At 43.8% G+C, this 12,367-nt stretch overlaps 1 protein-coding gene across 6 annotated transcripts in view; it reads right to left on the bottom strand.

Annotated features, from left to right (window-relative positions):
* Nucleotides 1–264: 264 nt before the first annotated feature.
* Nucleotides 265–12,367, bottom strand: part of LOC128346886 (inactive serine/threonine-protein kinase TEX14-like) — a 50,476-nt gene continuing 38,373 nt past the window's right edge. For 4 of the 6 annotated variants that reach the window (XM_053300646.1, XM_053300645.1, XM_053300647.1 and 1 more), the window contains 6 exons: nt 8,879–9,025; nt 7,785–7,992; nt 4,602–4,681; nt 4,436–4,509; nt 3,526–3,593; nt 265–634 (listed from right to left, as the gene is read on the bottom strand). In XM_053300646.1, the coding sequence (XP_053156621.1) occupies nt 531–634; nt 3,526–3,593; nt 4,436–4,509; nt 4,602–4,681; nt 7,785–7,992; nt 8,879–9,025 (681 nt within the window). In that variant the 3' untranslated portion in view covers nt 265–530. Of the gene's footprint in view, nt 635–3,525; nt 3,594–3,712; nt 3,821–4,435; nt 4,510–4,601; nt 4,682–7,784; nt 7,993–8,878; nt 9,026–12,367 lie in introns of all 6 variants that reach the window. The other 2 variants (XR_008317267.1, XR_008317268.1) reach the window with 2 other exon arrangements.

Here is a 12,367-nt window from a genome sequence, read left to right as displayed (position 1 = left end):
TGCTCCAAAAAATAACGAACAAAATTTGCTCTCAGCCATCATATTTATCTCATAGCAGTGAATGAAGGAAATATTCTATAGAGATGTCACCCATCTATTAAATGAAAGAGTATCAAATCTAAAGTTACTGTGCATAATATTAGATTTGTGTAAATATAATGCACAAAAGCAAATTTTAAAAATGTGTACCTGTAGAAAAGACCTTTGATTTTGACCCACCATCATGTCCCTACAGTGTCCAAGGCCACAAACCCACCTCATGGCCTGAGTACTCTGAAAGCTTTATTGGTCTTGTTTTAACAAAAGTGATGAACAGAATTTTCATCGAAGGCCATAAAATCTTCTGAGCCACTTCAGACTTAATTTCTTCTGAGAGTAGATTATCAGAGGCTGTGAATGAAGGGTACTGGATTCTTGGGGTGCATACTAGTTGTTAAACTAAATGAGGAAACAGATCACTTTTATTTCAAAAATGAAGCGCAGGTTGATTCCAGTCCAGTTTCCAAAAGAATGGAAGTGGCGATGATCTCTCACTGCTCCTTTGAATTAGCAATGTTCTCTCGCCCTGTGACAGGGACTGGAGCTGCTTTTGTCTTCCCTGAGACACTACATTTTCCACTTTTTGCTTGCTGTCCTAAAAGATGACGTTTAGGGATAAGTAAAGTACAATGCTTTGTTAATATTGTCCAAAAAAATAATAATCCACATTTCTGTCTGCAGCTAATTGTATCTCCTGACTTATCTCCACATCAAATACAGACAGGGATATGTATGGGCATTCTGCATTTCTGCTGAAGGATGGAATTTAGTATTGAGCATAGATTCAACATCCTGAGAATCTTAGATTCCTGACAATCTCAGCTGTCACTTTTTTTAAAAAAAAGCAAGATTCTAGTCCTTATGGATCCAGACTCCAAACACCTTGACGGAAAACTGTGTTTGGGCAGTGTGGCAATAAAAATGAAATCTTAGAAACCAGAATGTGAAGCTGAGTAGGGCACACACTATTGCCTTCTTGCCATTCTATCCGATGAGTCAATATCTATCTATCTATCTATCTATCTATCTATCTATCTATCTATCTATCTATCTATCTATCCTTCTATCTATCTATCCATCTATGGCTAAGGATGTATGTGGCAAGCCCCACTCATACAGTGCTTTACAAATTGGAGGTAACAGAGCAGAAGCACCATGGTGATTGGGTAGTGGGGATTCCATATACCAGGGTTTCTTAACCTTGGGCCCCCAGATGTTGTTGAACTACAACTCCCATCATTCCCAGACATGGCCTTTGTGGCTGAGGATGATGGGAGTTGTAGTCCAACAACATCTGGGGGCCCAAGGTTAAGAAACCCTGCTATATACAGATAGGGAGAAGGAGCCTGAGATGGTTAAGGTCAGTTTGAATGCAACTGTTACTGGTCAGAAGATGTGCTTGATTGTAGAGGAGAGAAGAAAATCTCTCTCTCTCCCTCCCTCTCTCTATAAAGGATAGTGGGCAGGAGTCTGCAAAGAGAGAAGTTGTGAGGGAGGAAAGAGTCCCTTCAGGAGAAGGAGGCTGCCACTATGCAAATTAGAGGAGGAAACAAGATAAACAAGATCAGTTAAGTCAGGAAAGAAGAGAGAGAGAGAGAGAGAGGAGGGGGAAAAGACAGAGGGGAAGAGCAAGCAGAGGAGAGAGAAAGAGAGAAAAAGAAGGTGGGAGAAGAGAGAAAGAAGGGCAGGGGATGGGCCTGGGCCTGGGCCTGGGCCTGTCAGCGGCTAGGCAAGGGACAGGCCCAGGCCTGTCAGCGTCCTGAAGGGAACGAGCAGCCATGGCAGCGGCCATGGTAAGGAAGGGCCCAGTTAACAGCTGCTGCTGCTCCTATGGGGAGGAGTAGGAGCAGGGCTTGAGTGGGGAGGTCTCTGGGGTTAGGGGGCTGAGGCTTGGCCAATTGGCACTGGCAACGCCGCAGTTGGGACCAAGAGGCGTGAAGGGGATGGAGCAACAGGATGGAGGAGCAGCCAAGAGGGGTGAGGGGAATGGAAGCAATGGGATGAAGGAGGAGGAGGAGTGTGAATCAAGTGAGGGTGGAGAGATCGCTGAGGTGAGGGGGCTGTGGTGGGGGGTGCGAGGGGGGCAATCGAGTACTAGTGCACAGATGCTCTGTGTGGCTTAAGTTAGTTTTTACATATAACATGTAATCACATGCAAATTAGTCTAATTTGCACAGTTTATACAGGCTACAGAAAAAAAGCTGTTCTTGGGATTACTACTTAATAAATAGCCCTGAATATAGAAGGGATTGCTCCCTGTCTTTTCATAATCCTTTCCCTTGTCTGAGACTGAGAAAAACGGCTACTATAAGCTTTGTTGTTGAGATTCTCCCCCACACAATAAGCTTGCAAAGTCAGAGTAGTTTTATTTACAGTGTACACGCACATACATAACAAGAGTAGTTGTATTCTAGAAGTGCATTCACCACCTTATGATCAAGCATAGCTATTCTTCAGAACCCTGTTCGGAAGGAAACCTGTTCTGTCTGTGGGTTGCTTGAAAAAGTTTTGGTTACACAAAGCTGATTGGCTGTGATGTCACAATCCTACCTCCTCCCCACTTCCTAGAAGTTTTATAATCTTAACAATTGACTGTACTTTTTTAAAATTAAAAAAGGAGCTGAATGAACATAACATAAAAATTGTGCTTAAAAAAAGAAAAAAGGCAGACAGCCCTCTTGAAGACTGGTGGGAAGCAGGGCTGACCCTTCAACAAGGCAGGGTAAAATGGCCACCTCAAGAGCAGACATGATGGACAGGTGCACCTGCAGACGGAGTGTGTGTCTTATTGTTCTTTGCCTCAAGCAGCAAAATATCTTGGACTGCCTCTTGGGGGCAAGTGCAAGAATGAAGACTGAATTAGCATTGGAATTGCAATTTTGTATATCTGTCTGAAAGACTGTGGCCAACATGTTCCTCAGTGTTACAAAGGAAGGGCAAGAATTGTGCCCTCACAGAGAGGCTACTGTGGAGCTTAGCCACAGGTTGGCTACACAGTTGATCATGCATACCCGGAGAGTGATTTTTGCTACTCTCCCCTCCCTCCAAAAGTACTTTTTGGCTTCTGGAAATACATCCCTGAGGGCTGTGTGACAGTCAGGGACATTTTTCTGAAAGTCAAAAAGTACTTTTGAAGGGAGAAAGAGCCGCACAAATTGCTCTCCCCTCCACATGTGTATGCAGTTGGCTGCACAGGAAACCTGCACAGGAAACCTGGCTGATACAGAAAACCACAGCACCCTCTGTGAGGGTGTAGCTCTTGCTCCACACTTGTAATGCTTCAAAACATGCCAAGTCAGTGTAAGTAGAAGGAAATCAGATTCACTCTGTGGGATAATAATGCAACAACTACTCTTTTGATGTATGTACTCACCCAGAAGCACAAATCAAAGAACTCTCTCTCCATGGATCTATAAATGTAGAACAATGACTATGTCTGTGTTCTATCCTTCAGCCCTTTAAGATAAGTACCATAGCTCTACCTACTCTGGCTCACAGTGTGGGAATCACCGGTTCCCTGCAGCTCCTGAATTATCTCCTGAAGGAGGTCAAACCTGTGGAGGAATGAATAAAAAGAATTTTTAAGAGCTTTATGTGGTATTTTTAGAAGTTAACTAAAGATATAGAAAGTAGAAGGAACACCAGGTTGGTACATAATTAGTTTTAAACACACCTTCAAAAAGTAGTTATTAACAGATCAAAGTCAAACTAGGAGGAGGTTGTTCTGCTGGGATTCCTGGCTCTTGTGCTGTTTTGAATTTTTGTGTGAAGGATAAAGAGGCTTTTCAGACAATAGGAAAAAACAGACAAACTGGGTTTTATGTCCAGCAGTAAGTTAGCGTAATCTCCTGTCACCACAACCAGAACTGATCATGTGGCACTCCTTGCTTCCTATATCACTTTCCAGCACAGGGCTGTTCGCTTGCCTGAGCAACATGGGGACTCCGTTCCTTGCAAGAGCCTACCTTGTAGTCTCCCCCTCTCTTGCCATTGAAAGAATTTGGGTCCGAAAAGGGGTAGCCATTTGTTTGTTTCCTTATTTGATTTTTAAACACAACAAAGGTAATGTGCTTGTATGAGCACTCGAGGGGAACATATACCTAAGGCTTAAATTAAAGCAAAAACAAACAAAGAAAAATAATGAAAGCAAGATCTGAACATAAAGGCCGTAATTCTAGGCAAACACTGAGTTCCATCAAACTCAGTGGGACATGCTTTCAAGTAATTATGCATAGGATCAGGCTGCAGGGGAAAATAAGCTAACTGTAAGAACTGGACAGTGAAAGGAGTTACTTGAGAAAATTATAAAAATGCCTTTGCAAGAATATTTCTGAAATATGAGAAAATCAGCTGTTCTGCCCTACATGAAAAGGTCACTGTGTGGCCTGCTACATACGTCTGCGAGCTACAAAGAGGACCTTCGGTGGTGCTTTCCCATCTACGGCAAATCTTAGCTGAGACAGGGGTTCGCTGTGTGTAGAAAGATAGCCAAGGTTAGCATACAAGGGAATGGTATGGATGGACAGATGGGGACTGACAGGTTCTTCCTCAGAAAACATCACCTTGGTTTTTTTCCTGGCCTTGGCTGATAAATCAATGAGTGTCTGTAGGGAGCGATTTTCGGTGTAATCCTTGCATTTTTCTATAGGGGGAGAAAGATGCATATTAGTGTAACCTTAAAACCATAAGCAGGTGGTATATATTGTACATCTGCATGGTTTTGTTTAGGCAAACAGCAAAGCACTGACAATGACAGAATTTGGCTGCCTTGCACAAAACCCTGTATCATTTTCACCCCGCCACCCGAAACACACACACACACACACACACACACACACACACACACACACACACACCAGTCTATGAAGAAGGTAATTATTATTCCCACTTTAATCAACCAATCAAAATTTTTAGTTTAATTAAATTAAAATTTCTCAAAGAAATTAGCATTGCTTTGTTCTGGGATCTCAGGGCAGTGAACAAAAAATGAAAAAGCAAAATAGCACTAAAATATATATATATATATATATATATATATATATATATATATATATATATAAAGATTAAAACCACAGAACCAAAAGAAACTCAGCCTCAGCAGTAGTCAGTCATTAGCTCTACTGACCAAAGGCCTGATTAAAAAGAGCAGATGTCTATAAAAAATAGAGAAGGGCTGGAACAGATTGCAACTGAGAATGAGTATACTTTCTTTGCTGCCATCACCACCATGGAATATAGGAAGCTGTCTTATATGGAGTCAGACCATTGGCCCATCTCGGTCAGTATTGTCTACACAGACTGGTAGCGGCTTGTCCAGGGGTTACCAGCAGGAGTCTCTCTCAGCCCTACCTTGGGAGATGCTAGGGAACTTTCTGCTTAGAACCTTCTGGTCTTCTCAGAGTGGCCCCATCCCCTAAGGGAATACCTTACAGGGCTCACACATGTAGTCTCCTATTCAAACACAAACTAGGGCAGACTCTGCATAGCAGAGGGACAGTTTGCTACCACCAGACCAGCTCTCCTCCCTAAAGAGTAGTCCTTAAAATGGACTTTAGCCCATGTTCAGTTGGATTCATCAAAAATCTTTCTCCAGCAACACCCTAGCTGCTATCAGAGTTGTGTCATTGCCCCAAGTTCCTTGGAAAACCAGGAAGCTGACAGGACTCCACCAAGCTAGCGATGGCATTTTGGAGCAACCATGCCTACTGCCCAGCCCATATCAGAAGGCCACTGGGAGTGTGTGTGGACATTCTCAACAGAATGGGCCCTCCACCCCTGCAGATACCAGAGAATGCAGATAATCTCACTCCTACTGGACAGTGATCTGTCCATGACAAAGGAATTATAATAAACTTCCTCACCTCAAGATCACTTACATATTGACCAGTAAAAGCAGATCCAGAGTGTGACCTGCTGCATGGGTAGGGTCCAGTACTAACTGAGACAGGCCCATGATTGTCATAGCAACTGTGAAATTCTGAGCTGCATCTATAAGCCTTGGTGCAGACATTAAAGTCTCCCAAGACAATCAGTCTGGAAGAACACAACGCCACCTCTGAGGCCACCCCCAAGAACAGCTCAATCTGGAAGACTGAAGAGGAGCTTGATGGGTAGTATTGTAGAAGAAGAATGGCAGCTCAATACCCATTAGCAGAGCAAAACCAGTCTGGGGAGAATTCAGCCAAGCAAGAGGACCGGAGACAGTTCTTTAAGTTTGAAGAACAACAAGGATTTATTTAGTAGCTACAAAAGGATAGGAAAGCTGAGTTTAAGGCTGAAAGGGGAGAGAGATTAACAAACAGCCATCTCTGGAGAGACAAAATGGAGAGGGCACTGGAAGAACAAAGAGGGGAGGAGTCCAGCACTTCTATCCATGACCCCAGTGGTCACTATGAGACATTGCAGCTGAGAGCTGATGCTGCCAGGGTCCTAGCTCCAACACCTGTCTCAGAGGCCACTGTCAGGATTGTCTGACTAGTCACCTGGACAAGAGGATAACTTTATGATAGGCGATTGTGATTCCAGCTCTCAAGATGAGCCTCTTGCATGATTAGGAAACCTGGTGGATGCAACTGGGAGAGATTAAAACTCCCCCTCTGCAACTACCTCACCTCGTCCAACCAGGTCTTTGTCAGATATGCCAGGTCAGCATGTTCATCCAGGACAAGACCCTGGATAGCTGATGTTTTCCCATTCACTGATCCAGCATTAAGCACCAGGATTGAAACTCAAGGGCACATCACTAGAACACAACAATAAACCAGCTTTGGATGAAGGGTTGGAAGGCAGAACAAATCACAAATGCCTGTGTGTCGTTCCTCTGGCCTCTACATATCCACGGCCACTTTATAGATGCACAACTAGCCAAAATCCTGCAAAACTGCTAACTTGGCAAAGAGGCACCTTTTAAAGTGGTGATTCTCTTTATTTAGCAGGGGGAGAGTAACTGGCCCTATCCACCCGCAGCACAGTACCTCCAGTGACTGTTGCTGGTGTCTATCTTATGTTTCTTTTTAGACTGTGAGCCCTTTGGGGACAGGAATCCATCTTATTTATTTCTTATTTCTCTGTGTAAACCGCCCTGAGCAATTTTTGGAAGGGCAGTATAGAAATCAATCAATCAAACAAACAAACAAATAAAGAAAACAAAGAAAACAAACAAATAATAAAATCCCTCTTCTCATGTAATGGAAGGGGTCAGCAATAACCTAGCAAGGCTATCCTCCTTGCCTCTGGAGGATAGCCTTGCTAGGTATGACAGCTCATAGATTTTAAATTTTGTTTTGTAGGAGCAAGAATGCTAGACAGGATAAATACAAAACTTTATATAGATGTGGTGGACTGAGATCTGAGAAGCCACTGGAAATGGATGGAGGATTCAAAACACCGTGGCTACGTTGCAGAGGGACTTGTGGTGCGCCTGGTAGTGATGCCATGGGTGGTAATGCGTAAATGCTTGTGACAGCATAAGAGCCATCCACACTGGGGAAAACCCACAACAGCTACACTTGCTGGAGTAAGAATCACAATTTGTCCAGCAATTTGGGTTCGTAATACTGGCATACAATGATTCTCTTGGAATGCTTGCTGGGATGACAGACAATGTCATCTTGGTGGCCCTGTGATAGGAACACAGATCTAGAAACACTCATATGGGTCCTACTTATAAAGGTTGCCATGAAGGAATGTCATCAGTGCTTATGTGAGGCAGATCCTCCCTTTTTACATTTAAATCTCTAACTCACCCATTACAACCCGTGTAGGCAGAGCTCCATCACTGCGACTGCTTCGACCTGGTGCTCTTTGCTGGTTGACAAAAGACTCTAACATGTTGATCCCAGATACAAAACGTTGCTCAAGAGTTTCTAGTGAGGCTTGGGCCTTAGCCAATAGGCAGGCTGAATCTTGCAGACTACCTACAAATGTTGCCTCCTGGTTGGCAGCAGTGTCTACCTGTAAGAGATACAGAGGTGTGAGGAGAATGAAGCAGGAGTAACTAGGAGGAGAAGGTTGATGGTATAATTCTTGGCTAGAGAAACAGAATGCTACATTTGCAACATGTACTAAGACTGTGCATCATGTCAGGTCTAACATATACGTCAGACCCAACATGTCCTCTGTCGTGCATTATCATAAGAAGTTTCACAATGACAGCAGGTAGCCTATAACAGTCTGAACCGTCAGGAAGATCTCTGCTGATGTTGCAGAACTCCATCAGAGATCCAAGAAGGACTGCCCCTTCTCCCCCTCCCCTTTTTATAGGGTTGGGCAGGAGACAGGGATGCATCTTTGCTCCAGAGGGAGAACACACACACCTCCCGAGGCTTCAGCTTAAAATGAACCTTTTTCCTCCTTTCCTTAAACTAGGTTCTTGAATGGCATAGGCGTGCTTCTGGGAAATTAAGTTTCTGTGACTAATATCAACTTCAGGGGTATAATTTCTGTCAAGACCACAATGTGGTGGGAAAAGGGGAAATACCCCTCTCTGGGCATTACAGTCCTGATCCAGATCAGCATCCTAGTTGCTGGTTAGGTTAAAAAAACTCCCCTAAATCTCTGGGCATTTGAGTAACATGTAGTCCTCAGTAATGCATACTTGGGGCAGCTCCAAATTGCAGCACTAGAGAAGTCTAGATCATGATTTCTAAGGGGCAACATTGTCTATTAAGGGAGTGTGCTAGTGATGGAATAGCAGCAGGGAGCAGCAGGGCTGTTAGTTGAGACTTGGAGGCCTTGCAAGTCAGATGTTTCAGATTAAGTACTCTGTTTCTGGAGATTTAGATTTAGGGGGCTGCAGATAATGACTGGAGGAATTATTTGTGGCATGATGGAACCATACCATGTCTGCAGACTCTAAGCTCTTATTGCTGGACTCCATGGACTCTTCAGCACTACTCCCTGGCTCACATGTGCTGTCTGAGTCTGATGTCTGGTGCTGTCCTAGAGAGGATTTGCAAGGAGGGCTTTCCTGTTGGTCATCTTCTTTCTGTAAGAAAGGAATGTTGGATTTTCCACGAAAGCTTTTCCTTTTCAGTGGATGGAGTGTATCCAGATGTGGGTTACATCTCTTAGGAAAATAGGAAGCTGCCTTATACTGAGTCAGACCCTTGGTCCATCTAGCTCACTATTGTCTGCACAGACTGGCAGCGGCTTCTCCAAGGTTGCAGGCAGGAGTCTCTCCCAGCCCTTTCTTGAAGATGCCAGAGAGGGAACTTGGAACCTGTAGATGCTCTTCCCAGAGTGGCTCCATCCCCTCAGGGGAATATCTTACAGTGCTCACATGTAGTCTCAAATTCAAATGCTATCCAGAGAGGACTCTGCTTAGCAAAGACAACAATTCATGCTTGCTACCTCAAGACCAGCTCTCCTCCTCTCTTCTTTGTTCCACAGGTAGGACCACACAAATAAACTATCAGCTAACCTTGAAACACTTTGTATTGAAGCGTGGGATATAAATGTGCAAAACAAACAAGTTTATTTTGCTTGTGGGCAGAGGCGTAACTAGGGAAAATAGCGCCTAGGGCAAGCACTGAAATTGCGCCCCTGTCCAAACAGGAATGATGGGACTTGTAGTCAACAATATCTGGAAATCCTTGTTAAAAGGAACACTGTACCATCTAGACATGGTTGTTGATCAAAACCTGAAAACATGAGCCATCTCTGTAAAAGACTTAGAACAACAGTCAGGAGTTATGCGAGGATTCCAAGTGTCATTTTCTCTGTCTCATCTCATTCTTTTTAAAAAACATGACTTTGTCCTAGAGGATCACCTGCCCAAATAGCCACTAGCAAAACAGGGGAAGAAGAAGGTGGTGGCGGGGGTGGTGGGTGGGTCTATAAACCAGTGAATGATTCCTGCAAGCCTTTGTCTTATGATGACTGTTGGCTCATGATGGGGTATATGTGCATTTACCACACCAGTGCTTACTTTGACACCAAGAGGGAGGAGGATACATTAGTTTGCCACACTAGACAGAGGCATTTGCAACAGGAGCAGACAGCCAAGTTATGCCAGGGCCAAAACCAGCCCCTGCCAGACTAAGAAATCATTGTAATTTGCCCCTTCCTGTCACAAGCAGTGTGCTGTTCTTTTATTATTGACTCTAACTCTCAAATATCCCAGTCATGGATGGAAAATTCAGAGTCAATTTACAAGAGACACATTTTCTACATGAAAGTTTCTTCTGTGCAGGTGTTGTGCAGAAACCCATGTGTAGTGACCGCCCGGGGCATAGCAAGGTTGCAATGGGCCAAGATGAGATTTTAAAATGGGCCCCCAGCCCCTCAAAGTCCAGGGCCTCCACACATCCCAGGCCCCCAAGGATTGACGTCTGATATTTCAAAATAAGTATGCTGTCTGGAAATACATTTCACTGAATACACACATGCACACTTCACAGTATATAGTGATATACATTGAGTACTATATATTTGTGCTACTTTTAATGCCTAGAACACACTAGTAACGCTAATTATTAAAATGGCCCCCTCGCTGCAGATTAGCAAAGGAGACTTTCAACCATGCAGGGTAAGCCTATGTTTGTTTTCTCAGAATTCTGAATAAATTCAGTAAAGTTTGATTCCAAGAAGTTTTTCACACAAGGCTTTTAAAGTGCTTTAACACACATCTCCTCTGGAATGGAGGTGCTGCATTCACATGTTGGCCAGATTTACCCTGAAGTCCCTGCAAGTTATTGGAGAGCAGTTCACACACAAGAAAAATAAAATAAAATAAAAGCACAACACATGCTTCACAGTTCTCACTCAGACCTTCTGGGTTGCAAAACAACTTGAACATAAGTGCATTTATAAATGAATGAAAGAATGAATAAATAAATAAATCTCTGTTCCAGAAGTTTTTGTAATTTTCTGACATGAAACAAGCCACTTATAGGCCTTAGATAGTTTTTGTTTTTAAAGCCAGCACATTTTTCAGTCTTGTTTTAAATTAAATATTCAGAGACTTCTCAGTCTCGTCCCACCACCCATATCAAAGCCCTATGGCAAGCAGATCCCTATATATGGGGGTAACCACAAAAAGGAATTCACAGCCTACCTGGCAAAAGCTGTGCTGGATGGTCTGGTCTGCTGCAGGGAGGGTCTGCTGCAGGGAGCTCTGCCAGCCTCCTGCCTGGCTTGCTGGGGCCTGCCAAATTCAGGCTTCAGGGAGGCCTACTTGGAGGCCTCTCTGGAAGCCCCGCCCACCCGCCGATCAGCTGAGAGGCGGGGAGAGAAGAGCTCTGCAGTTTGCAGGCTGCTCCAATCCTAGGCCTCGTCACCGATCCTAGGCCAGAGCTGGAGGCAAGTGGCTGAGGGGCCCTGGGGCTGGGCAGGTGGGCAATGGGGTGGGGGTGGCAGGAACTGGCATGGCGCCCCCACCTCAGTGGCGCCTAGGGCACGTGCCCTGCCTCCCCCCCCCAGTTCCGCCTATGCTTGTGGGGAGTAATTAATTGTACCCCCTCCCACAATTAATGAGTCATGACGTAGCTGAGAAAAAACAGAATTGAAAGAATCTCCAACTGGGCATATAACATCTATGAACAATTTTTAAAATAGCACAGTACAGAGAAAAAGACTAGGCGTATAATAAAGAAGGTTGTTCCCATAGCTACAAATTACTTATGATGCATTTCATTTCTATCCTCCATTCTTCCATCATGGAACTTTAGGCATCGTATCTATGCAGGCCATCTAGGCACAATCCAGACCTTGACCTACTTAACTTCAGCAAGGTAGCTGCATCATGTACCATCAGAATGTGCCCATGAACATTCACATAGTCCAGGATTCCTTGCCCCTTCAATGGAGCTGAGTTCCTTCACCAGAGGCGTATCTAGGGCAAATAGTGCCTAGGGCAAACACTGAAATTGCGCCCCCATGTCCAAGCATCTGACACCCATCTTTCAGATAACTTTACCATAATATCAGCTCAAAAATACAAGTCAGGCTCATTAATCTTTTAATATTTCAAAAACTATTTAGCAGTGGACTTAGCCAGATCAAAAAATGCTGGAAAACTACAAATTTCAGTACGCTGGGGCTCATGAAATACCCAAATACTATGTGGAGGTGTACTTGGAAAACTAAACAGAAATGCCTGTCTAATTCCCTACTATGCATTGTAGCATCACTATTTCATAAGTTTTAAAATTTGACTTTTCCCAGATACTCTGAAAATAATTAAAGGATATGCAGAGTAAACTGTCTCACTGCTTGGAATATATTCTAGTCTTTCAGAAAGACAGTTAAAATGAGAGAAAGAGAGCAAGAAACTCCCTGTGGGCCTTAATATTAAGGATTTCACACTGATTCAAAGACAAACTCACCA

This window comes from Hemicordylus capensis, chromosome 2, assembly GCF_027244095.1.
Source record: "Hemicordylus capensis ecotype Gifberg chromosome 2, rHemCap1.1.pri, whole genome shotgun sequence".
In the NCBI taxonomy this organism is placed as follows: domain Eukaryota; kingdom Metazoa; phylum Chordata; class Lepidosauria; order Squamata; family Cordylidae; genus Hemicordylus; species Hemicordylus capensis.
Note: the sequence above shows the minus strand (reverse complement) of the source record. Positions and strands in the feature narration are given on the sequence as shown.